We start from the raw sequence: 27,988 nt of genomic DNA, 5'->3' as shown, positions 1-27,988 counted from the left end.
TATTATTATTATTATTATTATTATTATTATTATTATTATTATTATTATTATTATTATTATTAATCTCTGTGTTTTTTATTTGTAAACTGTATGGCCTTTAAAAACAACGTGAAGAAGAAAATAATACATTCAAATGTTGCAACAACAACAAAAATACAATTTAAATATTCATATTAAATATAATCATTCTCATAATTATCTGTTTGGAAAACAGTTCCATGTATTTTCTTACAATTAGATCATTCAAATGTATAAACAAATTCATGAATTAGTCTGTTACAACGGTTTCAGTGGTAATTTTCAAGCATTTTTATATCGTCTCGAGTGGCAAGCAGAACATGTGACATCAATGTGGTTGTTTTTAAAGAATTACTTTAAGTTAATTAAATAACACCTCAAGAAAATCTCTGATTTGAATAACCCAGTTTCTTTATTTAAAATGTTCTCAGATTAAATACATCTCTCTTTTTTAATATAGCAGATAACTGATTTTTTTTTTTGTATCATGGCACTCAACGAGGGTTTTATATGATATAAAACTTCATATTTTTGTGGGCTGCTTTATTAAAGGAGTGTAAACTTGAGCTTCGCAGATATAAAATCCATTACAGCATTTTTTCATACAGGCACTGTGTATTTTACTATAAATTCACAGTTAAATATTGCTCTGCCTCCACCACCCAGGTGCTTTAACAAATCCTGCACAGATCGCGCTGTCCCCGTCTGGATCTCCCGGTTCTCCTTCGAGGGGCTTCAGAGGTCGGTGGGCCCCGCTCCTCAGAATCTCTTATAGGGCCGGGGGACTGTCCGGGGGGAGCTGTGGTTGACGTGAGAGAAGCCAGGCCTCCGGAGCAGCGGGACGCGCGTGGAGACGATGAGGAGGCTCGGCAGGTCTACGGCGTGGTTGGACGAGTTGCCGCAGCGCAGACCCCTCTTGGGGTTTACGACGGGGACCTTTCCTCTGGTCTTTGAGGCGTCCATGGTGCTGTTAACTGAGGAGAGGAGGAGGACAATGAAAGGAGCGCCAAACAAAGGCTTCCAAGACCGCGTCTCGACCGATTCACGCAGTTTATAATTCATTCATTTACGTATTCATGTGGTTATGAACAAGCAACGTTAAGGATTACAATTTTTTTCCACTTTTTTTCCTCCTTCCAAGACATTTTTGATCTTAGGAGTCATTAAAAAGCTATTTCTTTTGTTGTTGTTGTTGCTTTTCAAACAACAGAAAAGAGAGAACGCATATATTCTTCATCAGCTGCTCTTGGTCTGAAACACGTGGCTCCGATGTGCCGTGTCGGGACTGGACTCTACCTTGACAGGCTCCCAGGTGGGTGCAGGAGGTCCTGCGCCCTTCTCCCATCCTGTGGAGGCTCTCCACGTCCAGTTGCAGGCAGGTGTGCTCGTTCAGGCTCCTCTGCTTTCGTTGTGGGACAAAAGCAAATACGTTTGAGTCATCATGCATGTCACTGAGACTGGGGCAACAAAACAATCAGAAATGTCCTTCGAATTGGGTCACAAGATTATCTGCAGCTCCGCAAATAATATTTGTACGGCTTGAGCGTCCACGAGGAGCGGACTTCACTCCGTCGTTTGGATTTTCCACAGATGTTCTTCTTTAATCACAGAGCTGCAGGGCTGGTCGTTCAATTCTCTGCCATGTTTTCAGGACAAGACGTCAAACTTCAAAATGTTTGACGTTTGAATATTGTTAACTTATTTGATTCAGGTTGGCCTTTATCATAAACACTCTCTTCGTTCATATATATATATATATATATATATATATATATATATATATATATATATATATATATATATATATATATATATATATATGTGTCACTTTTTGTCAAGTGAAACATTATTATAACTAACTTATTTGTAATTGCAGTTTTTTTTTGGAAGGGGCCAGGTTACAGGCATCCAACTGGGGAAAATCAGAAAAAATGTTTCCTAAAATATATTTTTTAAATGAAATTGTATGAAAAGGCAGATTTATAGTATAAATAGGAAAATCTATTAAGTATTGGCTTTATTTAAAAACTTTCAGATTGATTCCTGGTTGTCGCTTGCCGCTTTGTCATATTACAACCACAAATCTGTACTATATTTTAATAGAAATGTATTTTTTTGTGCTTAAATTAAATAGATAACAATTTTTTTTTATGAGTAAAAATCTTTGTTTCTCTCTGAGTTAACACTTTGTTGAACCACCTTTTGCTTACATTACTTTACACAATTAAAGAGTGACATTTTATTTTTTTTTTACCAATTCTTCTTTGAAAAAGAAGCTTAATCAGCTTGACTTTGACTGGGCCACTTTAAAATTTGATCTAAATCATTCTGCTGCAGCTCTGGCTTCATTATCCTGCTAGAAGCCAAACCTCTGCTTCAGTCTGAAATCTTTTCCAGTTTCTGGAAGGTTTTCTTCCAGAATCGTCTCATATTCAGCTCTATCAATCCTATCTGATCTGTTTCCATGCCTCTGCCGAATAACGCTGCATGATGCTGCCATCGCCATGTTTTAAACATGACGTGCAGTGGGATTTTTCTTCCACAAATAGTTTCAGTCTATGACCATGTCTTGGTAGGGTTGTGGTTGTATCTGAAGGGTCTTTGTATATTTTATCACCTAAACCTGCTTTAAACTCATCCGCAGCATCTTCTGCTTGGTTCCTTCATCTTCATGATGCTGTTTGTTCACTAATGTTCTCTAGCAAACCTCTGAGGCCTTCATAGAACGGCTGGGATTATACTCTGGATTAAATTAAACACAGATTAACTGTATTTTAACTGTCTCTTAAGGGCGACTGTTTGTACTTTAAAGCACAAATTAATTACGTCTTTAAAATGATAAAGTCGTCTTTTCAATAATGCAATCCCCTCCTGTTGTAGAAACGTATTTCCTGCGCAGGGAAAGCCGAACAATGCTACAACACTTAAGTGCTTAAGTGCTCTGGAGAGAAGAGTTTGAAATTAAATTGTTTCTTTATAACAAAAAAAAAGAAAAGAAAAGAAAAAAAACTGGATCACTTTGTGTGTGTAAAATCCCATTAGAATAAATTGCAGGTTGTGGTTGTAACGTGACAAGTTCTTTCAGAAGGTGTGGTGTAACTTACCTGATATCTGTGTTTGTCAGAGTAGTTTGTTAGGAAGTTTGTCTGCAACGCAAAGGAACAGCTTAATAAATGAGAGGATGAATATTTTTACATCAACACTTTCGTCTGTTCCTGGATCTGAACTCACGTCTCTCCTCTGATGCTGACTCTGACAACCGATGTCTGTGGAATAATGGTAGAGGGCCCCTCCCTCTGCCCGGTTCTGCAGCAGCTCATGGACCTTGTCCACCACCCCCAGGCCCTCCACTAGTTTCTGTCTCTGGAGCAGGGACTCGTGCCGCTCCTGTTCCTCCTCCTCGTCCACCTCATCTTGGAGGTCTGCAGTGTCTAAACCCACAAAAGCTCCAGAGATATCGGACTGCAGAGACACAGAAACGCGTGATTTGATTTTGTTGTTATTGTCTCGGCCTACGTTTGTAATATATTTGCATTTAGCCTCACTTGCAAACACTGAGCCGCCTGATTGTCCTAAAGTGACAGTAAAAAAAACAAAATACTTCAATATAAAATAAGAGTCATCCAATAAAAAAAAAAATATATATATATATATATATATATATATATATATCTGCAAAACATTTAGCTTCTGCAATTTAAATTTTGTAAGTGAGCATCAACTGAGGGGTCAGCCAGGAGAGCAGCCATTCATCTCAGGATGAAGGCTCTGTGGAGCCCCTCAGTGGCTGCATGTGGACACTGCACCTGAGCGCCAACGTGGGGCAGATCCGAAGGCAGCAGGTCACGGGGAGGCTGCACTGGCGCTTGCCGGGGTTTGCTCCTCTCCCCAGCCGTCTCCCCCTGCGTTTCTCTCCTTCTGTTCACCTTCAGGTGGCGCTCATTCTCCTCCTGCTTCAACCGCAGCTCCTGCAGCTGCAGCCTGGAAACACAGACGCAACATCACGCACCTCAACCGAAACATTACCGTCTATGTCATCTAAGCGAGGTGAGAGATTCCGTTTCAGACAGAGGTCTTTGGCTATGTAGGTGCATCTTGAGAAATCAAAAATACATAATAAACATCACCCAAAAAGTTTGCTTATTAATTTTTTTTTTTTTCCAAAAGGTTAAAATTCATATACAAACTAATATGTTTCAAACGATTATTTTTTGTAAATTTAACACTTATGGTACAAAGACAAAATTCAGCTTTTGTGAGTAAATTTGAATATTAGATTTCAGTATTAAAATGAGTTTTAATACAGAAATGTCGGTATTCCAGTTTGGCATGTGGGCGACCAGCCTGAGGTTCTGCTGAGTGTTCGGGAAGCCCAGATTTGTTTTGTATGAAGCCGATCGGACCAACACCAGCAGATGAAAACCAAATTCTTTCGTCATAAAAATCCTTTTTATTGTCCTGACCTGAGGTTCGTCTTTTCTGAGAAACTGAATTGTCACTAAATATTTTTACAAATCTGCCATTTTCACAGGGTATGTAGTTTTAACAAGGGCGACACATGTCAGGGTTTTAATTTGACAATTTTGAGTAACATAATCACATAGCAGAGCATCATCAGTGAGAGGATATTCAGCTAATGGTTCCATTTAAATAGCTGAAAATCACATCACAGACGAGGTACTGGAGCAGGTTTAGCTCCTCCATTCTTTTCAGTGGGTGGTTGTTACAAAGACATGGATACACGTTTTAATTCTTCTCTCATTTGTCTTCTATGACTTAAATCTTCAGTTTCTTGAGAAGACAACTGAGCGAAAGTTAAACTCCCTCATTTACCAGAATTTAGGTTTCAGCTAAACCCAAATTCCATCCAGTGGATCTTTAAGGACAAATAAATACATCTGTTTGCAAAAAATGTGAAATTAAAGGTGTAAATGTTATGCCATCTTCAATAAATGGCATTTTACTTGAGGTTCTACATTCACTGTACATATTTATATATTTTAATGTAAGCAGATTTAGTTTTCCTCTTTTCTCTCCTGACCTCCCTTATTCAGGATTCGTCAGGAGCAGTCCACCCCCACGCTTTCTGCCCACGCTGCAGTTTACCTGGCACACTCCTCTCTGGCCTTGGACGCAGCCGTTTCCTGGAAGAGCGAGCTGCTGTGTTTGAAGTACTTGTCGTATTTCTCGCCCCCGTCTCTGGGGTAGATCCGTTTAAAACCCCCCAGGTGTTTGGCCTCGTACTCCTCCATCTGTTCCACCGTGGCCGCCTGGCTCTGTCGCAGCTCCTCTGTCCTGGCGGCCGAGCACAAATGAGCGCAGTAACACACTGCGTGTCCACTGCAAGCCTATGACAACGTGTGTGTGTGTGTGTGTGTGTGTGTGTGTGTTTGTGTGCGTGGGACCGTGGAGGGAAGCTCCACACTTCATTTCCTCACCTGGCCTCTCTGGAGCGGTTCTGCTGCAGCCTGTCCTTCACCCTGCGTCTCTCCTCCAAGATGATCTTGCGTCGGTCGCAGGCGCCCAGGTTGATGAGAACCAGAGCGTCGTACAGGAGCGCGTCCTTCACCTCCCGATCCAGCGAAGAGTCCGTGGTGAAACTGGGCGAGTGATTAACCTGGACGGAGACGGACACGCTGAGTGTTTCACTGCGTCAAACCAAATCATGGAGAAACATCTTCACTTCATGCTTTACCTACAAACTGCTTGAAAATCAAAAAGAAAGTAATAGGGTTGGGTTTGGAGAGTAGGGCTGAATGAGAGGAATTGATTCTCAAAATAATCAGCAACTAATCTAGTAATCGATTAATGGTGAACTGGAGAATACAGGCTCAAGAAATGGCAGTCTGCTGAAAGAACAACATGGTCAGAGCAGCAATTAAGCCAAAACCGTGCTTAATATATATAGATATACATTTTGAATTTAAGATTAAAAGAAAAAAAAAACTTTCACTGTAAGTATGTTCTACCCAGAACTCCTCAATGGCATAGCTTTAGCTTCACCCAGTTCAGATTCTGTAAGAAGAAAAAAATATATATATTAAGGACTTTTTGCTATCCAATAATAAATTGGTTAATCCATAAAAAAAATCAACAGATCAGCCTGATCAGACAACACTTCTGCCGACTTAACATTAATCTTCATGTCATAAACTTTCATGAGACTTCGCTATCAAAGTCTCGATTTTTGTGTGAAGAAAGGAAAACCGAATTTGATGTTTTGAAAAAAAGTCACCCCATTTTGTCTTTGTTACCAGCTTCCTTGTGCTTACCTTCCTGCATTTAAATTCTTTCATGTATTCCCCACGTGCCAATCAATATAACCATCGTGAGCTACAAATGTGAGGACAATTAAAAAGCAGAAGTCGTAAAAATCACACGTGTCCTTCCGGTTATTTTGAGCCTACGCGGACAGAGAGCCATTTGAAGAGTTTTCTATCCGTCTTAAAAGCGGGTGAGCTTGAGTTCTGACAACCTGAGCACACAGGGTTCTCTGAATGATTTGCAGATTCCACATTAAAACCGGGTTTCCGTCATCTCTCACCCACCTCCAGCAGCCAGGGTTTGAGCCGGTGGTCCAGCAGCACGTCGAAGCCGAGGATCTCGAAACAGGCACTGGTGGAGATGTGGTTGGGGAAACACGTGTTGTAGTTGTGCTTCAGGATGGGGTGAGCAGATATCAGAGTCTTAATGATGATGTCCTCGATGTCGGTCCACATCTTCTCTGTGTTGTAGTTTAAGTGCTCGAGGTGCTTGTTGAGGCTGGACAGCTTTCTGATTGGCAGGAATCAGAACAACGCTCCGTAAACACAGACATGCCTTCATCCGCACAACACCTTATTGGCACCGCTTTTACCGTTTGCTGCCACAGTTTTCATCGCGGACAAAGTTCTCGCTGTTCTTGTTGATGGAGTAGTTCGTGAGATGCATGCATACATCGTCCTGAGGTGGCAGAGCAGAGTTCAGTTCCACACATGGAGGAAGGCGCTCTGGCCAGACTAAACCTGCCATAACAAGACTTCTGACCTCCAACAGAAAGACTCTGATCAGTCTGCACACACTGCATCTACCTGTATATATTTCTACGGCTCTACTTGTAAGCAATGTTGTTCTCATTTGACCTCGACTTCATTTCATTTGGAAATATTTCTAGGCTAGTTACCCGTCGAAAATGAGGAGCATTGACGCCACACTTCACGTTTCTTACCACGTTGCTTTGCGTAGGCTCGTTGTACTTCCTGGTGCAAAAGCGAGCCAAACCTTCCTTAAACATGAAAATCCTGAACGGGTCGCATGACGTCACCAGCACATAAACCCTCAGGTCAAACTTGAATCGGTCAATTATGAGTGGCTGGAGGAGAAACAGAGGCCAGGCTTAGGGCAGAAACGGTTAATCGGATTAATTGTGACAAATGGATGATTGAAATAATCGTCAACTGATTTAGGAATCAATTAATTGTTCACTGGAGAATACAAACTCAGAAAAGGGTGATTTGGTGAAGGTGCAACACACTCAGAGCCGTCCAATTATTAAGAGGTTAATCTTAATAATAATCAGGAGATCAGCCCTACATTGTTTTGATGTGAAGTCAAGCAGAAAGTCCTGAACGCTTCACATGCTGATGTTAGAAGTACGTTTTAGCTGCAGATGCATCGCTTGCTACAAATCATCAAGCATTCACTAAAGGAACAGAATGTTATTGCACTTTATATAATAAAATGTTTTCTTATTTTAAAAAGGATTGTATTTTTAATATTGTATCAAAAACATAAATGAAAATTCTGCAGAACGTGGCAATTTTCTTTTCTGATTAATTGCTTAATAGTCAGAAAAATAAAATTCCGTACAGATGTAGTAACATCCGCAAACGACAATGTGTCTTATTCAGGCAGAAAATACAATGTGGTGCACGACTCTGAAGTGGAAAGAAAGTGTTACATGTTTTCCCAAAGTTTTTATAAATGAAAATCTAAAATGTGGGGTTAGCATTTGAACATCCACCTGGGTCTCAAGTCTCAAATGAAGGTTCATCTTCAACCCTAAAAATACAACTAAATCTGCAATGCAGTGATTCAAATCAAAGCATATCAGTGTATTATGTCAAAGTCCAGACATATATTCAGAGGAAAATCTGTGTTTATAAATGTTCCCCATGTTATCTGATTGAGCTTAAGTTGCTTTGCAAAGATAAGTGGGCAAATATTTCAGTCTGTAGCTGTGAGAAGCTGGTAGAGACACACGGTAATATTTACAACTGTGCTTGCAGTAAAATTCAAATAAAAGGGCACAAATTTATTTTGTAAAAAAAAAAAAAAAAAAAAAAAAAGTGTCACTTTCTTCCACTTCACAGTTCTGCACTACATTATCAATACCATAAAATCCCAATTAAATGCGTTGGCGTTTGCAGCTCAGACTTAGAAAAACGTAAAAAAAAAAAAAAAAAAAAAAAAGATTTAAGAGGCATGAATATTTTTGCGAGGTTGTGCACAAAAGCCTCACCTTAGAGATGTAAACCTGGCAGATCATGTGCTCTCCAGGTTGTATGTCTTTACTGGACTTAGTGATGAAGATGCCTTTACCTTGGCACCCTGTATCTGGCTTACAGATGTAAGTCTTGTGTTTTTTGGCTCTGACGTAGGCTTGGAAGTCACTGTAGCTGTGAAGGCAAATCGGACAATTAGAGACACATTCGAGGTGCGTTTTTGTGTAGTATGGCGGTTAAACAAAAGGACAACTTACTCTGCAGGGAGGCACCATGTTCTGGGGAAGATATTATAGTCTTTAGGGAAAAGCTTCAGCATGCGGTTCAAGTTCCTCGCCAAAAAATCCTTGCGGCAGATCTCACTCATCCCTGGGAAATGGTTTATTTTCTGCAAAGACAAGCGTGTTTACACAGCATGAAAGGATCACCTCCACTAATATAACACATTTTATACGTATGATTATGGCCGCATTTAATTCAACTTCAAGCGGGGAGCCGGTTGCAATTTGTCTCAACCTGTTAAACAGCCTGGATAAGCATATCACAGCAGATTGCAAATTAAAAGGCTGACCTGAGAGAAATGCTGGGAGCTGCCGATACTGTCCATGAAGAAGAGGCTCTATTACAACAGAGGAGCCCCATTTCTAATTCACTTCTCTCCGGCACAAATGGAATTTACACGGTTAATTTGTAAAGCTGAACTCAGCTGCCGCGGTTTGTCCTGATGATGGCGGTGATGAGGTGCTTAGTGAAGACCGCCTGACTTAAATACCTGGTAACGCTTCATGTCCCTAACACGGTCCAGAGACACGGAGTAGTCAGTCCAAACCAGAGCCCAGTCTTCATCTTCCCCCGTCTCCTTGAGGCCGTACCTGCGGGCCGCTCGCCGCACTGAGGAAGAGCAAACGTTACATTACTAAAAAGATATTCTAAATGTTTCCATGATGAGACATTTCCCCAAAAACGTTGCCAAAAGGTGGAAATAAGGATAAAAAACATTATTGGATTGAGCCAAAATGATCATGTAACTATAACTTTTGAAAGATCAAAAGTTATAGTTACATAAATATTAAGCTTTTGTTTTCAACCTGTATATTTTCATTTGGACTGAGGTCAGGGTTTCTTGTTTGTTTCTATTTTTTATTATTATTATTTTTTCATTTAAAAATCAATATAAAATATCAAGGAGGTTGTTTGTAAACATTTGAGCTTGTTTTTATATCTTCAACCCTGTGTGGATCAGAGAAAATTGGCAATAAATTAAAACAGGTGCAACCGGTTCTTATTTTTTTAAATTGATTGAAGGTGTGTGTTGTATAATAACCTAACCTGGAAAAAAGAACAACTGAAACGTATCCTTAAAGGTCCAGAGGATGCATAGGTGGAGAACGGAGGGTGCAAGCCAGGGGCAACAATTCATTTTTCTTAAAAATAGTCACGACACTAACATCCAAGGTGCTTGTGCAGAATAAGTGGTAGTAACTGGTAATGAGTTGGGCTTCCCCCAATCTTGATACGATCTACAGCAGGGAATTCGGGATGCCTCAAATGTAATAATAATGTATTTGTAGAGTTTGACACTGCAAGGATTGCTTCAAGAGTGAGATAAAAATCCACCTGAATATCTAACTTGATTTAAGCAGATGAATGCAAGGCACTTTAAAAAAAAAAAAAAAAAAACTCAAACGTACCGCTTTCATATTTGCAGCTGGCGAGGTTGATAGCCAATCATCTGAAAGAGAAGAGAGACAAAGAGAAGGACAGACGCCTGCTTTGCGGTGTCGCCGTCTTGTCAGAAAATGCCGCAGCAGTTCACTTCCTGCAGGAGAAGTTAAATCCAACGAGATCAGCGGGGAGAAAAATACCTCCTCTTGTATTTCCTTCTCTTCTTGGTGGTGGGTGGCGGCCGGTAGGGGATGTAGGTCTCTGTTTGGCTTTCACCTTCCTCCTCCTCCTCCTCTCCCAGCTCGTATTTGGGTGCATCGCTGTTTGTATCTGGGCCGTCCAGAGGTAGTCCCATCCTGTGTCGGAGCAAACGGAGGGGGAAATGCTGTTTGATTTTGGAACGATCGATTGTGCAGACGTAAAATAAAAGCGACAGTTTGCAAAAGTATTCACGCCTGAACCGTTCGACATTTTGTGACATTACAACAATAAATATCAATGTATTACGCTGCTAATTTTAATGTGACAGAGCAGCTAAAACTAACCAGAGCTGCCACCGTTTATCATTTTACGACCGTTTCATTAGACAGTTATACACAACTTAGCGCATCACATAAAACGCCCCCCAAAAAAATTCAAACGAAGTTTCCAGACGTAACAAACAAAATGTGGAAAAGTACTAAGTGGGTGGATACTTCTACACGGTGGTGAAATATGGCTCTATTGTCCAGCACTCATTTACATGTTTCTCTTTTTAAAGCTGCCTGCTGAAGCCCCTGACACTGAAACTCAATCAAACAGAACGAGCAACATGCTGTAGGAGAGCGAATGGAGTCATGTTTCTGTTTCCACTCATCTCATCAGATGAGTGCAACGGCTGTCAGCATGTTGTCACACACTGGCATTTAAAAGGTGTCGCAGCAGAGCAACTAGGAACACGACGGCGATGACAAGAAATAATCCAAACTCCGATTAAATCTTATGAAATCCACTCTGCATATCAGAAATCTGGCCTTTATGGAGGAACGCCGTCGTTCAGAGGAAGTTCATCAAAGGCATCCTCACTTTTTCATCTTTTTCACGAGTCCCACTGGCAGCCAAGCGATTCTTCAACATGATGCTGCCGTCTGTCACAATAACGCTTGACACTCAGATTTAAGTAGTAAATTAGCTGCATTTACTCAGATTTTAACTTGAATCACTTTTGTAAAAAAATTAAATAAAATTACTTGTTGGAAAAAATTACTTTCAGAAGTACTTTTACTGAGCTGTACATTTTACCTTTACTTGACTAATTTTATCATGAAGTATCGCTTCTCTTGATTCAGTAAAATTTCTTTTCTAAAATTTTCTTCCACCCACTGTCAGTGACTTTTGTTAAAGTATTATAGGTTTTGTATTGAAAGAAACTGATTTGGAAAGATTTACATTCTGCCTGATTTTGCTATTTTGTAATCATATTATTTATTTGAATTAGTTTCATTCTTGGTCCTTAATCTAATCATGCGATGATTTATGTGACGTTGGAATTTTAAAATATTAAACGATTGAAGATTTTAGAAGCCAAATACTTTTTTTATATATCATTTCATGGACTGACTTTTTACTTTTACTTGAGTGAAAATATGTTGAAGGAGCCAGAGGCAGGAGGAGGGACTTAGTGCTGTCAATCACTCTCATGTATGCACCACTCACATCCTCCCCCCCATTGGTTCACCATGAATGTTCAGACAAGTTAGTATGGCCAGAGATGAAGTCAGATAAATAGTTTTCCTGCAACGGTAAGTTGTGTTAGCATATTGAGCAGCACGTACATGAGCATGACAGACAACGCTAAGACCTTCCTCGTGGCTCTGATTGGTTGTTTTTGACCGGGAGCGATGCAAGCAGGAGATGAAGGAGCTTGATGTTTTTCACATATGATTTGTCTCATATCATGCTGTCACAACACGGTGACAGTACTAGCAAGTATAGAAAAAACATATTTTTGTGAAGGTTACTGCAGGTTTAAGATAATATATACAAAAGACAGCGCAGCACACATAGTCAAGATCCACTTCCCAGAACATAACAAAGTCCTAACATAAGGGAAATTAACGTCTCGTCTCAATCTGTCCTCTGATCTGAACACAGCAGGAGCCGTGCACCTCCATGTCCGATCTGGTGTCTGACAGGCAGGGTTTGAGGTGAATTTTACTCAGTTAACTCCTGGTAATCATTGTGACAGAAACCTGGGGTTGCTGGTGGTGTCGAGGTGGGACATCCCAGGTACACAGTGGGAGGCTGCGGTGCCAGGTAACCGTATTCTGATCCAGTGATCTGGATAATCCTGGCCTTCAACTGTGAGTGTTGCACTCGGCTGAGACGCCCCACTGACCTCGGCCCAGATTCAGTTACGGCCCAAGACTCTCGCTCAGTGTGCGGCGAGAACAGGTGCATGAACAACACCTCTGGTTTGTCGGACGAGCCATCCTCACGAAACAATCAAAGTGTCCGGTTAATGTGACGCATTCAGATTTTACTCTAAACGTTTCGTTCGCAAGAATATCTGAGTTAGTGATGAAATGTTAAAAAAATAAATAAATAAAAAATGTCAAAGGAGAGTTTAGAAAAAATATTTCATAATAGAAAAATAAAAGTGAAATATGTCTGTGTACATTTGGTAAGTATCAAGATAACTTTCCCTTGAATTGCTGCAATCAATCACAGTTGGGTTTTGTCGGATTGATCAACATAAAGCAGCGCAAAATATTCTTACAAAGAGCAAAGAAAGTGTTTCAATTAATAAATATGTTAAAAACAGATTTTTAATTTAATCCTGGTATAAATACAGCTACATATAAACAAAGTGACAGAGACCTAACTCTGTGGTAAAAGATGTTCTCCGTCCAATCTGACTGAGATGGAGTTATTCTGTGACAAAGAACGGGGAAAGATTTCAGTATCTGGATGTGCAAAGCTGGCAGAGACATAACCATCCTCCTATGCATCTCTCCATTTGACCTAAATACAAATGCCCCACTTCAGATTTGAGAAAATTGAGAACAGTGTATCATTTTTCCTTCAACCTCACAAGGACGCTCTACTTAAAAATCCCGATAAAACCCGTTGAAATTTATGGCTGCAGCGTGCGGCAAACTGATTTTAAAAGACATACAAACAGTAGAAATAAATGGATTGCTAATATAACAGCTGTCTGTGCTGTTTGTGTTTTTATGCCCCCGTTTAATGTGTAATGTACCTCAACCAGCAATAGTTGGGGCTCCACGTCTGTGTCACTGTTATTTTCTACTACCTCAAAACAGGAACTGGGTTTCAGAGCCTCACAAAGAGACTGGAGCATTAGCGTCCAGCTTCAGTTTCAGCCCCTGTACGCTCTCAGACATCTTCTTTAACGAGAACAGCATTACTCACACGTAGTGTTGCTCCTACATTGATGAGAAAATTGGTGTTGGAACACGTTCCACGCCTGCTTTCCGACGGCTTCAGGAGCTCCTCAAAGTGCCACCACGCTCTACAGCAAACAAATCAGTGAAGAACCTCATCCCACCTCCACACACCACCTGAAACTAAAGCCCTGCAGAAAACAGAAAAGATTCATTGTTATCATAACGGTGGTTCAGCTCAGACCAACTTAAAGGCTGAAGAAGAAGTGGATCTGGTGACCAGTTAGCAAAACCCGATACGTCTTGACATGATGGAAGAGAAAACGAGCAGGGGACCTTGACGCGGCGGGGGGGTAAGAAGAGAGGGATAATCCCTGATGCTTGTTCACTGAAACAGGAGAGGTGTCTTTCAGCGCCGCGAGTTGTTCAGTTTAAATCTGTGCTGAACAGCTCGGCGGGGCTGCGAGTGAGCAAAGCCGGGCTCTCCATTAACGACATTAAAAATGGAGCAAGGCGAGAGGGGGGCACGGGGGGGGGGGAATGTTAATTGGAAGACGAGGAGAGGAAAGAAGCAAACAAAGGGCAGGTATCAGTCAAACTAAAGAGGGACGGCGAGGAGGAAGAGGTGACAAGGAAGCACTGATACAACTCTTTAATTCTGTAACTAATTAAGGATTAATTAATCATCCACTGATACCCTACACACGTCTACGACATGCTCCATTATGAGACGTTCAAGGTTAGCAACTAAGCTTTTAGCATGGATATTAGTTGAAAGGAGTCACATTGTGTGACTAAAGGCAATTAATTTGTGCATCTGCATGTTTGACATTGAATTAGGTCAGGAGGTCATTTGTTGTAATCTAGGCTAGGGACACAATAAGCCATTAAATTGATTCATATTTTATTAGAAAAAAATAATCCTCATTTGGAGTAATGTTACTAAGAGAGGGGGGGGGGGGAGTTGTTTGTTTGGTCACATCTTATAAAGCATGGTGAGGGCGCCTTGCCTGTGCGTTACTGCATCAATACGGGGTATTAAAGGATTACGGGTCCATTACAGGTCAGTAGTGTCCCATAAAGACAGATTATGTTGAAAACCTCTGGATTATAAATTACAATCTCAATGTCATCACTGCCACCGATAGGATCTACTTTGATTTTGGACAGACTTTTCTCAACCATATAGATTTTATCGCCTCGAAGCGCTGCTGTTCCTTCGTGTCACTGCGTATTAAAACGGGAGACCAGACCTTTATGTTCTGGTTCTGAAGATTAGAAACTTATCAGAGAGGTTGGTGGCTGGGGCTCATGGAAAGCACAGGAGATGAAAGTAAGGGGAAAGAAAAGAGAGAGAGAGTTTTGGGAGCATTCTTTGGCACCAGCTGCTTAAATGGTGCTAGTTTGTTTGGAGGTGAGAAATAATATTTCAAGTGGTTAATGCCTGAAAAATACTATCAGAGGTAGAAGACAGGAAGAAGTGGTTTGGTAATATAATAAAATAAAGTGTGAAATACTACAATGGCTTCAGTGTTCCCTAGGTTTATCTCTTTGCTCGGAGAAAACATGGAACTGTTGTTTTCCACTGGTCCACATATCAAAATCTAATAAAACAGTTGAAGGTTTTGGAGTGGCCTAGTCAAAGTCAAGACTTATATCTGATGGAGATGGAGGCTGCTCACGCTTGAAGCTCATTATATTACAAATGACTGTTGTTGATGCCTGAGTGCTACAAGCAGTTGTCAGGTTTAGGGGCAGATTACTTTTTCCCCATAGGCTAATTGGAAGAAGCATGAGTTGAGTCAGACAGATTTCTAAAAATGAAATGCTCACTGTTGACTTTCACCCATTTCTTCTCTCTCCGCTTCTCACACAGACTCACTTCCTTCTTTAAAGTCATTCTGGGACACTTTTGTCTCCTTTTGTTCCCCTCTAAGTTATTTACACTATTTGGAGCTGATTTGTGTCCTTCTAAAGCCATTTAAACATTATTGCGTTTTTTGTCTTCAAATCATATGTTTGTCACTTTGCATGTATTTTTTATACCTATTGCCTCTCTTTATGGTTATATATGAATTATTTATGTTTTATTTGTTGATTCTGGCACCTTGTGGCTTACTAATGGAACCATCTTACTTACTTGATTTTCATAACTATTTGTCTTTCATAAGACACAGGTTAGCTTAGCATTCCTTCTCCATTTCTCTTCTCTGTGCCAGGTCTCTATCCTCACACTTATTTCGTCTCCCTTTTTGTCTGTACTTGTGCTTATTTTTCATGCATTTAAGGTAGTTAACTTCATGGGGTTTTGTGTGTCTCACCCTCTTCTTTTAGAGACTTTTGAAAAGCATATGAAACCCTAGAACATTTTCAAATTTTCTTCTGGTTAGAACAGTAATTTTCAATTCCTATTTAGATTTTATTTAATAGACCCACACAAAGTAACACACGTTTGTGACATGGAAGAAATATTGATCATGGATATCATATTTCTTCTACAACTAAAAATGTGAACACTTTTGAGTGTATTTGCATTCTAATAGGTCCCCTAATAGTGTTGTCTTACTGTAAGGTAATCCTCCATCCCACTCTCAAGTCTTCTGCAGCCTCCAGCAGCCTTTTCTTATTTGCATCCACCATTATGTCAACTCTAGCTTCTACATCTCTGCTAAAGAAAGTGACTACCACAGCATAATGCTATGGAGTGATGCAAGTTTTACTAGAGTGTCTAGTCTCCAGCCACTAGCACCCGGTTGAGGAGGAATGCCCAAAAAAACTGGTTTAACATTCGACGTAAACAAAGTGGTAAATTTAATTTATATGAACGGAGGAACATAACGCCTTTCATCAAGTTCTTGCTACAGAACTGCATTGAGCAAAGTCTTTATAACTTAAACAACATCCTATAACCACCCTACAGTTAACTGCGCAGCCTATATGTACGGCGGCGTTACTATGGTAACGGAATGCCGACCTCTCCCAGCTCCGACAGCGCCGGGCTAGCTCCCATTAGCAACTGACTTTTAAACGCGTACTTTCAAAGGCAAAAAAAAAAAAAAAGTTGGTCGAAAAAGTCACATTTACCCTCTAAAAAGCTTTTCCTCTGGGTCCCGATGTGAGCCTCTAAAACGCGCTGCTCTCTCTGCAGCTGTTCCCACGGATGGTCGTGAAGTGCTGGCTGGACGCTGAGAGGACAGTAAACCTACAAATGTAAACATGAATCAACTCGACGGGGGTCAGATCCAGCCAATCGTGAGGCAAAGGTGAATCTCGTCTGTGATTGGCTGGTGGCTAACACACGTAAAGACAGGAAAATATCAGCCCAAAAACAAAAAGGAGGGGTACATTTTTGATGTCTTAAAGGGTTTTGAACTTTAAATTGGCATTTTAGACAGATATTCTTATTTGTGGAGGAAAATTCTAAAAATGTTGAACCTTATAGTTTTTCTTTCTCTGGATAATCTCAAGTTTATCTAGAGAAAAACATGTTTCTGCCTACGAGTCTTCTCTCTCTTTTTTGATGTTTTTTCCTCAGCAGATATTAATCTGCTTGGACTATTTGACACATTTGATAAGTTATTTAAGATTTTATTTTATTTTTTACTTTTTGCCTAGTAGAAGTAGTTGTTTTTAAATGTGTGACCAAATTTATTTTGACACATACTTTTGGTTGGCTGGCTAAAACAAAAAAAAAAGAGAGAGAGAAATGTGATAGTTTGTAAAATACAATAACATTTATTAATAGCATAAACAATCTCAGAGAGGTGAACATGAAACACTACAAAGACACTGTCTCTCCATTTCCTAATAATTCTTATTTTAAAATGAAATCTCATAGTTGTCATAAATGTAGTTGCTGCATAGCAAGATTTTACTGCCTTCTTGGAAGTGCCTTCTCTGTGCATTATTTTAGGAAATAGTGGCTAAACTGGAGAATAATGAAATATTTTCAGTTATAACTCTGCCATCAAGGCAATATGTAAGATTGTCTTGAAAATTATTTCTTTAGATTTTCATTTTGAGGACCATCACTACTTTTATTCAAATAAATGTAACATTCTCAGAGCACAGCAATGGATATATGTGTTTTCACAATTGCTTGCATCTCTTGAACGTTTTGTCATTGTTTCCTGATGCAACCACAAACTTTAGTTGTCGTACAGATTTCATTGGTAATCTTTACGATAGACCACCACAAAAACTAAATTGTGAAGGGAAAGGAAATTATACCTGTTTTTATGTTTACCTTTTAATTTAATTTGTAATCAGCTCCCAGTCACTATTTGGAGAAGCACCTTTCTCTGCACTTAGAGCTACAAGCTTTTCTGTGTAGCCTTGTGTTTCTACCAGCTTTGCTCATCAAAAGACTGAAATCTTAAGCAGTTTTTTTATTTCAGTTGCCTGAAATCACCATACTGCATCCAATTCAGCTCCAATTCTGCAACAAAGTGGAGTTTGGCTCCACCTAGCGTGGTTAAATAAAGCAGTCGAGGGCTGATGTATTCGTAACAATGTGAAATAAAGAGATCGGATCTTGTTACGATCGTAAATAAGGAATATAAATGTGTTAAGTGTAGTGTTAGGCAATCATTTACAAAGTTGTATCTGTTTACAGCATGTTGTTTGTTTTTGTTTCAGCTAGAACATTTTTTTTTTCTAAAAAACGCACCTCCTCTGCATTTTTTAAAGCCAAGAAGCTGTAACGGTCTATAATATCAATGTGAACATTTATAGTTCATTGTAAAATATCATTTTAAAATAATATAAATAGTTTTTATGTTAGGTTAAATAACATCTTCGTTTTTTTTGTTGTTTTTTTTTTCTTGACGTGCGCAGTGTGTCCTAATCTTTTTTCTTTTTTTTTTTTTTGTTACATGCAGTGGCAGTACAAAGGTCCGAGGTGTACGTGAACACCTCAGTCGCTGAGTCTGTGAGAAACAGACGGGAATTCTCAGGACTGCGTCAACTGACAACAAATGTAAGTTTTATTACTTTATCTTAAAGTTTTCTTATAACTCTCTGTTTTTTTTTTAACGAACTAACGCTTAAAACATATTTTTTTGCCGGTTTTAACTACATGTATTTGCGGGACATTCTGAATTACTATTTTGGTTTCGGTTTTAAGAAGTTTTGTTCTTTCGTTTTTACATAAGCCTTTTAGCTCACGCGTTAAACGTAATTAAAAATGACTCGAGTACATTAAAACTGGTCGTTTGTGTTTGTTGTGAAGTGATTCGTTAATCATAAGGATATGAGTAAGCAGTTTTGTAACAACCGAAAGCAAAATTCTAAATGCGCATTAAGGCGTATAAACAATGCCAGGAAGAGTGTAGGCTGGCAACACAAGGGAGCTGCTTTCTGACGTTAAACTACCTGACCTTTGCTCACTGTTTACTGTAATCAAGCTCATGGGATGTCGTGTGTTTCGTTGTAAGACGGTAGGTCAGAATGGAGACCTCCCCAGAGGCAGCAGCAGCAGCAGCAGCGACTGATCCCCCGGCTCGCACCTTCTCTCAGGTGGTCTTCATCGATATCCCGTACTCATACCCGCCTTCCAGCCCCATCACCTGCCGCTTTACTCTCAATGCTGCCTTCCAGCCAAATCCCAGGGACTGGGTGGGCATCTTCAAGGTGGACTACCTCACTTGCTTTTTGTTTACAGTCATAATAAATTAGAGCTACTAGCCAGATTTTTCTCTTTTTTTAAAATCAAACTTACGTAAGATGTAGATTATTACTTTTATAACAACTTGTGGTCAGTTTCTCTAGATTGTGTGCCGTTTTATTCCAAGTGTACCTTTGTATGAAGTAGGTCTCCATACACACAGGGCTCCTTGAGGCCTCAATGACCTTTGCCCCATGTCTTCCCCCTCTCTCAACTCATTTTCCTGTCTGACACCTGTGAAGTAAAGGCCACTAGAGCTGACAAAACCTTTAAAAATATCAGTCAACGTTGCTCATCCTCCATGTTTAGCCATGCTACACTTTAGCCTGTTGTAATGTCATCAACCCAAAAACACAGAAAGAAGAATTATTTTTTTTCCGCTTAAGGTGTTTTGTAGAATCCTGAAGGGAAAATTCATACTTTGTCAATATACTGTGTTTTATTGCTAGTGGGGAAAAAAATGCCTGCAACTGAATGGTATCTTAAATTAGTATGCTTGTTTGTTTTTTTGTTTTGTTTTTTTTGACCAGGTGGGGTGGAGCTCAACAAAGGATTATCACACATTTGTGTGGGTGGAGGCAGTCCATGATGCTCAACTGCCAGAGATGAGACAAGCTGTGTTTAAAGGTTAGTTTCACTTTCTCTGCTTGGTGAAAGAGCTTGCTTCCTGTTTGTCATGTACACTCCTCCTTGTGTGTCATGTCTACACTTGGTGAGCAAAAATAATCTTGAAATCTGTCTTTGCATGAAGCATGAAGACGGATCCTGTTTAATCCCGTTTTCCACCCAGTGGATTTTCGTCTGGGAGTGATTTACTTTAAACATAGAGTTCATAAGACGGTGAAAAATGTCAAATATTTTGAATTTACTAATAAAGTAGCAATTGCAATGTTCAGATATTTTTGTTGTTAACATGTCCCAAGTAATTTTGGTAAAATGGGGAGGATTTAGCTCAGACTCCCCTAAAATTTTTTTGAGTAAAACTACAATGGCAGGTATTTTTTTTTTCTTTCTTTTTAGTCATTGATGTGCTGCATTTGGCACCTTTGCCTAGAAAAAGTATCGTAGTTTGGAAAACTATGCTGCAATTCTACAACCAAGTGGTAGTATCTGCAGCAAAGAAAAAAGATTTTTTTTATTGAAAAATATTCACTTTTTAAATTTGTGAAATTTATGCCCATGCCAGTTCCTCCTTAAGGGCCCTGGAAAAATGCAATAGAGTTGAGTTTATGGCCCAATCTTCCAACTAGAAGATGACCGATTAAAGCTACGGCGCAGCACCTTTTGCATGCAGAACTCCTGTTGGAGTTGTGATAAACGGTTGAACAACTCAATGTTTTGTGTTCTATAGTTGATAATTGGCAAATTTTCTAATTAAAAATAAATAAATAGTTAGGAAAATCTGTTGAAACTCTTATCTACCATTTGCAAAACTCTACAGCAGTTTTCTTAGCATATATTGTCTGAGACGTCTGATCAACGTTGATGTTCAGCCATCTGTTTATTTAAAATTTGTCGCTAATTTTTAAAGTGTTTTTAACATTTTTACTGACTAAACAAATATGTGTATAAGTAACAAGGTTGCAGTCGAGCATAAAAGTTCATCCAGTTTGCTCTTTCACTTTCCTACCAGAGTACTACCTGCCTAAAGACGAGATCGAGTACTACCAGTTCTGCTACATTGACAGCAGCGGGCAGGTCCGAGGAGCCAGCACTCCTTTCTGTTTCAAAAATCCATCAGAACAAAACACAGAGAGCATCGCAGACGATGACCTGCTGGTGATCACCACTCAGGTATCCCAGGCAAATATGTACATAGATTTAGTTATGTAAACTTAGCTCACGTAACTGCTGGAAATAGCCAAAACTGGACAGCACACTTAAAAAAATCATTTTAGTTTTCCCATTTAATTCTCGGGGAACTGAAGGGAGTTTTCCTACAGTTGCAATAAGAGCAAATCAAACTTTCCACATGCTAAGAGACAATCTGCAGTAAACTAAATTGAAGGTGAAGGTTCTGCATTCACACTGCCGTTTGGTCATTTCCATAGAGTTGTACTGCCTGGGATTTATGTAAATAAACGTGATTATAAGGAAGTGAGCATATATATATGTCAGCTATGGTGCTTGTAGTTCCCATTATGTTGTGTTTTATTAATCTTTTAAAGTGGTTTGAGTCAATTGGTCTTCAGGTTTTCTGAAGTTTTCTTGTTAACAATGTGTTAAAAGACCGTTATATCTGCTTTGCATCTTTAAAATTGAACTTCAACATAACTAGTGTTTTTAAATTCAGGCTTGTTGATTTCTGCAACTTGTATTTAACCACAGGAGCATGTTGAACAGAGTCAACGTGAGAAAGCTGAGCTGCAGAAGCAGCTGGATCTGATGAGAGCAGAAAACGAAACCTTAAAAAGCGCCTTGCTGAAGGATCAGAATGAGATCAGCAGCTCCAAGGTAAACCCGCCGGGGTTCCTTTGCTCCCTGTGCAACACGGAGGGTCATTAAACTTCAAAGTGAACTTTGATAAGTTGACGGAGCATGTTTGATTTGTTCAGGACCAGAACGACCAGACAGAGGCAGAAATGGCCAAACTGATCAAAGAAATGGATCAGGTGAAGGAGCACAATGAAAAACTCAAGAACACACTGCAGCTGCAGATGAAGGAGAACGACCGCTTAAAGGTTTGTCATCAGTTCGTGGTGAAACTTAAGCTGAATTGTCAGGATGAAAAGCTAAATCTGATGCTGCTGCTACTTGCTAGGAGGAGATGGTGATTGAAATGACCAAGCGGATGGAAATCCAGAAACAAAACTCCACAGAGCAGGAAAAACTGAGCTCTTTGTCATCTAGAAGTAATGAGGTAACATGGTTTCACTTTCTCATTAAACTAGAACGTACGGCAGAGCCTCTTCCTTTGCTCATTTGTATCCATATTATTTCTTAAGGAGAAATATGATCGAGCAGTGATGAAGATCAATCAGATGAAAGAGGAGCGCGAGGAGCTGAAAGGGAAGCTTGATGCACAAAGTGATGAGATTTCCAAGTAATGTTTGCACTTTCTGTTTTTTCTTCTGGAAAAAAAAACACGTTTTTCTTTTAAATGTCGGTGGATATTTTATATTCTGCCCCCTTTACTCTGTTAATCCAAAAAAAAAAAGCATTTCAACCAACTGCCTTCAGGATATAACTTAATTTAATCTTGGCATAAAATACAGTATAACTGTTCTGTGAATTATCCTTATTATTGCAAGCTGTCCAAATCAGCTGCAATATGAATATTAGCGTCCCCATATTGAAAACCTGGTTAGTCATGTGACCTGAACTGATTTGCTGACATATAAGATTGGCAAACCTGTTCATACTTTTCCATAAAACTCTGTTTTGCGTGTTTCAGACTGAAAGCGAAACTCAGAGAAGCAGAGCGGGAGTTGACAAACGCATTGGACCGCTTTCAGCTCCAGCAGGTGAACCTACAGTTCTTCTATTTGTTTCTATCTCATTACATTTAAATGATGACAGACTTATTCCCACTGTAAACTGTGGGAATAAGATTCTGTAGAGGATAGGCGAGTGTGAACGAGAATATATTTTTCTGACAAAGTGAGGATATTTGGGACCAGTCTAACCAATGCGGGCAATAATGTAAATAATGTCTGAAAAGTTTAGAAGGAATTAGTTGGAAGCAAAATTGAATTTTTAAGTTTTCCTTTTTCAGAAGTGCGCAGTTTTAGCCTTACTGAGGGTTTAAAATGCGTCTTAGGCGAGGCTAACAGGAGGTCACTGAAACATCCATCAGTCGGCGTAAAATGTGCGCTTTCTCATTACCAGGTCGATCTCCAGAGCACCACCAAAGAGAAGGATCGGATCTCTCTAGAACTGCAAAAGCTGCAAAGCGTCAAAGGCAACATGGACGAAGTGAGAAGGGAGAACCAGGAATTGAGCAGGAGGCTTTCACAGCAAGACTCACTGGAGAGGGCTCCAAAGGATGACCTCACGGTACTTAAAAAAACCAAAAAAAACAGGGAAACAGAATCCCTCTTCAAAATACAGTTGAAACAGATTTCAGGCGAATATGACGAGGCTTAATGAAGTGTCCTCTTCAGGCGCAGTGTCAGACTCTCTCCATGCAGCTGCAGGATGCGCAGGCGAAGCTGCTGGCCGAGAGGGAGGAGACGAGGGCCGTCACCAGGCAATGTGAGTTCACAGAAAACGAGCTGCGGGACGTCAAGGAGCAGCTAACGGGTTTAGCCAGAACATGCGAGATGGAGCAACGCCAAACCAGCAAATTTGAGGCAAGTCTGGGTTAATGTTAATGTCAGTTTGCGTTTCTTGCATTTGACGGAAAAAGATGCTCTTTACCTTTAGCAATCAGAAATTATTTTTGCACAAATTTCATCACACATTTAGAGAAGCAACAATATCTGTATCTGTCTTGGATTAAGATGCATTTTAGTCTCGATTTATATAATTATACTTCAGAGTTAAATCCACTGAGAACTGATGATTTATGTAGTGAGGCTTTAATTTTATTATTAGCCACACCAAGGTCTAGTTCTTAATGACTTAATTAAATTTTAAAAACTACAAAAAGAAGCCAAGGTGGAACTAATTTACTACTGTAGAAACGGTTAAATTTTCTGAGTAAGAAATGGAATATTCAGAGTATTTTCTAATATAACTAAAGTGTTATTTTAATCAAAAGTTTATTAACCTCGAAAGAGATTATAAAGAGGATTTATGGTTTTGTGTCTGATTTTGTCATTGATTGCTTTTTTTGTGTTAAATGAAATGAAGAGCCACTGACAGAATAATGTCCATGATGTTTTTCCCTTGTATGATGACGGTCATTCTCCTGCTGTATCTTCTCAGATGCAGGCCAGGGAGTTGAATAAAATGTTGGCAGATAAGGACATCTCCATTCAAGAGAAGGAACATGAGATCAGGCTGGTCAAACAAGAGAGAGATGAGCTCAGCAGAGAAGTCCAGGTACATGTAGAAAACATCTGCACCAAATCCAAATCTCCTACACCATTTCAGAAATCTGAACCATCTTCGTTCTCTCAGGTTCTCAAAGGTGACGTCGAGAGGCTTCGCTCACATTACGCAAACCTCACCTCGCCTGTGGCTGAAGAGATGCCCTACTTGCAGCCAGACCCCATCGTAGCAGGGAGCGACATTCCTGCCGTCCATGACCAGCAGGACATCCTGGGTCAGCAGGAGCACATATACAACACCATAGGTGAGGAACGGACGCGTGGTCAGGCAGAACCAAAGGTTGTTGTCTGCTGTTCTAGAAGCTCACTCAAATCACAAAACACGTACTTATTTGAAAAGATTTTCAGATGTTTTTTGTTTTTTTCTGTTGTTTTTTTATTTTTACTTGTCATAATGCTCAGTCCTTTAGCAAAAAGATATTGCTACATTTCAGGTCATTGACCTGCTGGTTTTGATTTTGTACAGTTCTTATTTCTTATTAGGAGCTTTTAAATAACAAAAAATAAAATGCTTCTAATATGCTTTCCAGAGAAATTTAAAACACAATCAGTAAAACATTTATAGTCAAATAAAGCAAAGTCGCAAGGCCGTCTCTCTGCATTGCTGGAAATCCAGTAATCCCCACGCCATTATAGGTCAGAGTTCACTGCATAAATAAAACTCAAACACAAATGATCTTTTGTTTTGCACATCTCAAAATTTAGGCAAACTTAACTACACGTACACCTTCTACCTGCGAGCTAAATCCCACAGTTTCACCTGCTCCTCTCATCTCCATGAACCGTGGTGGCGCCACCAAGCATGTAGTTGGTCTGTGCAGCGGCTCAGGTTTGAACTTTGTCCTTTTATTGCATCCTGGAGGCCTCTTGTTATCCGAGTACGGCCTGTCAGGGTTAAACATAAAACGCAACACGTCATATTTCTTGTGTTTGTCAGTGCAGCATTAATGAATCTCTAAGCGGTTCTATTTTTAAGCTCTCGGCCAAACAAAGTGATTTATATGTAGTTTTTTGACACAATGCACCCTTCCCACCATATTGATGACTGAATAGACTTTCATAATGCCAATAAATGGATTCAGTGAGTGTTATCTATTGTGCGTTGCAAAAGGATTCGTATGGAATGTATTTTATTTGGATTCTATGTAACAAACCAAGACAAAGTGGTGCACGATTATGGAGTAGAAGGAAAATGATGCATGGTTTTCAAAGGTTTTTACAAATACAAACCTGATTTGTGTTTACGCTCGGAGTACTGGGTCACCTGGTGAGACACTTTTTACTGCAGTCAAAGGTCAAAGGTTAAAAATGTCAAACATCTTAATTTGTTTTTAACTAAATGACTTTATTCCTTCTCTTTCACAGATAGCTTGCTGGTAACACCAGATGAAGAGGTGAGTAATATAATTTTCCTCGGCACAAAACATATCAACTTGTGAAACAAACGCATTCTATGCAGTTGAAATACTTATAATAACTGATCAGGAGCTGATAATCTGTCGATTGGTACTAGTTGGGTCTTTACTGTAAAGTTCTCTGTATAAAGTTACATGCAAGCTTAGCTGCATAAATGCGTAATAAATACTTCAAAGAACATTTATGCCAGTGTGCTGCAGACATATTTTAGTATTTGTTTACGTTTTCATGTCCCAGATGTCATTTGTTTGCTTTAGACTCTTTAGTAGCAACATCTGATTAATGCAAGTTGGAAACAGAGATACAGTTTCTACATTCTTGGTCATAAGTTTGGATCCAATTTTCCTTTGAGTTTAACCAAAGAAATGCAACAAATTGTGTCTTTGTGACAGGCTGCTGGCAGTAAAGTCCCTAATATCGCATCTTTAATTTAATTTTGTTTTGGGTTTTTTAGGGGTTTTTTGTGTGTTCACGCAATAATTGTTCATCCCTTGAGCTTAGGCGCTTTTATGTTGGAGTGATTAGGTCATAGGGCTGCACAGTGCAGCAGTTGGTAGAGCTGCTGACTTGCAGCAAGAAGGTCCTGGGTTCGATTCCTGGCCCGGGGTCTTTCTACATGGAGTTTGCATGTTCTCTCTGTGCATGGTGGGTTCTCTCCGGGTTCTCCGGCTTCCTCCCACAGTCCAAAAACATGACTGTCAGGTTAATTGGTCTCTCTAAATTCTCCCTAGGTGTGAGTGTGTGTGTGAATGGTTGTTTGTCTTGTATGTCTCTGTGTTGCCCTGCGACAGGCTGGCTATCTGTCCAGGGTGTACCCCGCCTCTCGCCTGAAACGTAGCTGGAGATAAACACCAGCAACCCTCGTGACCCCATTAGAGCCAAGGGTGAACAGAAAATGGATGGATGGATGGATGGATGGATGGATGGATGATTAGGTCATGGTTTGGAGGCCAACATGGGAAATATTTCACCTAAAATGACCAGGTACTGAACCACAAATAAGGAAAGAAAAATGGAGCCCAGCTGTAAAAGAAAAACTAAAAAGCACTGAGACCTTCAATGCATTTTTTTTTTTTTTAAGATTACAAGAAAGTACATCTGCGTGGAAGCAGACATATAACATACAAATGTCTTAGACGAGTCACAGATTACACCTTATAAAATATCAAACAAACATTGTAACTCATCGGCGTAGAAAAGCTGAATGCTGTCCTACCAAAACACATAAATGGGGGAAAACATCCCTCAGCACACATGATCCCTGGACGTCCACATGAGCGACTGTTTACTGTTTATTTTTAAAGTGGACTTAAAACATAATCCCTTCCTCCTTCTCTCTTGACGCCCTATTTCTGGCAGCCGGCGCTGGTGTGTCGTCACTGCCGGGAGAGCTTCCCCGGCATAACCCACCCGGAGCTGGAGCAGCATGAGCAGAGTCACCGAGTGTGTCCGTTCTGCACGATGATCTGCGACAGCATGGAGCAGTCCATATTCGAAGACCACGTCTACGGCCACGAGCTGTGAGAGCCGCGTCGTCGTTTCGGATGGGTCTCATTGGTTTAAAAAAAAAAAAAAAGCAAGAAAAAAAACTGACATTAGCATAAGCTTGTCATTTTAGTTCCGAAAGCTTCTCTAGACCTGAAACCTGCTAGAATGATAAGCTGCCGCATCCACATATGGAGAGCTAAACAAATCGAAATCATACCACATTTATTTCTGCTTTTTGTGAAAAAAAAACTGTATTGCGTGTAATAAACGCGTAGAAAAATGCCTTAGAAATAATATTATTAAATATCGGGATAGAATAATTCCTTTCTAATAATAGATGAATGACCCTTAATGACTAAAATGTTGGAAAACCACAATGATAACCCAGCAGGTTTGGTCAGATTTCAAGGTAGTTTGACCAGCAAACAGTCTAGGCTATTCAGGTGGATTTGTTTTTGGGAGTTCAGATTTAATATTTGAAAAAGAAAAAGACTAAATTCAAAGCTTTTCTTGTATTTTATCAACCTATTGAGATCCGAGGCTTAATTCTTGATTTTATTATTTGTTTTTTCTTTATCTAGTGACTTACTGTTTTGTTTTGAAGTCAGTGCCTGCAATGTACAACAGTCCCATTAAACAGGATGTCAAAGCAGTAAAAAAAAAAAAAAAAAAGGAAATGAAATACTGATCAAACCAACTATATGATAACTCTGTTTCGTTCTACTTGCTTTAAAAATGAACAAAATCTGTCGCATCTGTTAAACTTCAAAATAATCAAGTAAATTAGCTTGTTATATAGTACACCATATTAGTGGTAATGATATTAGTGATGCTAAGCAGCATTACATTGATAGCATGGATTCCTTTAGTTTC

The 27,988-nt window shown here is 39.7% G+C and overlaps 2 protein-coding genes across 5 annotated transcripts; one reads left to right on the top strand and one right to left on the bottom strand.

Moving 5' to 3' along the window:
• Positions 1-408: 408 nt before the first annotated feature.
• ttll6 (tubulin tyrosine ligase-like family, member 6) lies at positions 409-16,729 on the bottom strand. Of its 4 annotated transcripts, none has more exons than XM_044102618.1 (18): positions 16,637-16,729; positions 13,581-13,743; positions 10,367-10,522; positions 10,193-10,230; positions 9,274-9,392; positions 8,759-8,889; positions 8,519-8,675; positions 7,226-7,369; positions 6,875-6,960; positions 6,567-6,792; positions 5,457-5,635; positions 5,125-5,313; positions 3,825-3,999; positions 3,564-3,590; positions 3,250-3,480; positions 3,123-3,164; positions 1,315-1,420; positions 409-992 (listed from the first exon to the last, which is right to left on the bottom strand). In XM_044102618.1, exons 3-18 carry the CDS (start codon positions 10,519-10,521, stop codon positions 778-780), a joined length of 2,220 nt encoding a protein of 739 aa, XP_043958553.1. In that variant the 5' UTR covers position 10,522; positions 13,581-13,743; positions 16,637-16,729; the 3' UTR covers positions 409-777. The 4 variants fall into 4 exon arrangements, with proteins under 4 accessions (XP_043958553.1, XP_043958555.1, XP_043958556.1 ...); XM_044102620.1 differs by having other exon boundaries at positions 1,315-1,417; XM_044102621.1 differs by lacking the exon at positions 3,564-3,590.
• On the top strand, positions 16,727-27,397 carry calcoco2 (calcium binding and coiled-coil domain 2). The gene is made up of 16 exons (XM_044102623.1): positions 16,727-16,815; positions 18,433-18,530; positions 18,988-19,183; positions 19,748-19,844; positions 20,851-21,011; positions 21,546-21,671; positions 21,773-21,898; positions 21,979-22,077; positions 22,163-22,260; positions 22,612-22,681; positions 23,046-23,213; positions 23,321-23,509; positions 24,087-24,203; positions 24,282-24,456; positions 25,577-25,605; positions 26,987-27,397. Exons 3-16 carry the CDS (start codon positions 19,001-19,003, stop codon positions 27,149-27,151), a joined length of 1,803 nt encoding a protein of 600 aa, XP_043958558.1. The 5' UTR covers positions 16,727-16,815; positions 18,433-18,530; positions 18,988-19,000; the 3' UTR covers positions 27,152-27,397.
• The last annotated feature ends 591 nt before the right edge of the window (positions 27,398-27,988 follow it).

Source organism: Gambusia affinis, linkage group LG20 (assembly GCF_019740435.1).
Source record: "Gambusia affinis linkage group LG20, SWU_Gaff_1.0, whole genome shotgun sequence".
Classification (NCBI taxonomy): Eukaryota; Metazoa; Chordata; class Actinopteri; order Cyprinodontiformes; family Poeciliidae; genus Gambusia; species Gambusia affinis.
Note: the sequence above shows the minus strand (reverse complement) of the source record. Positions and strands in the feature narration are given on the sequence as shown.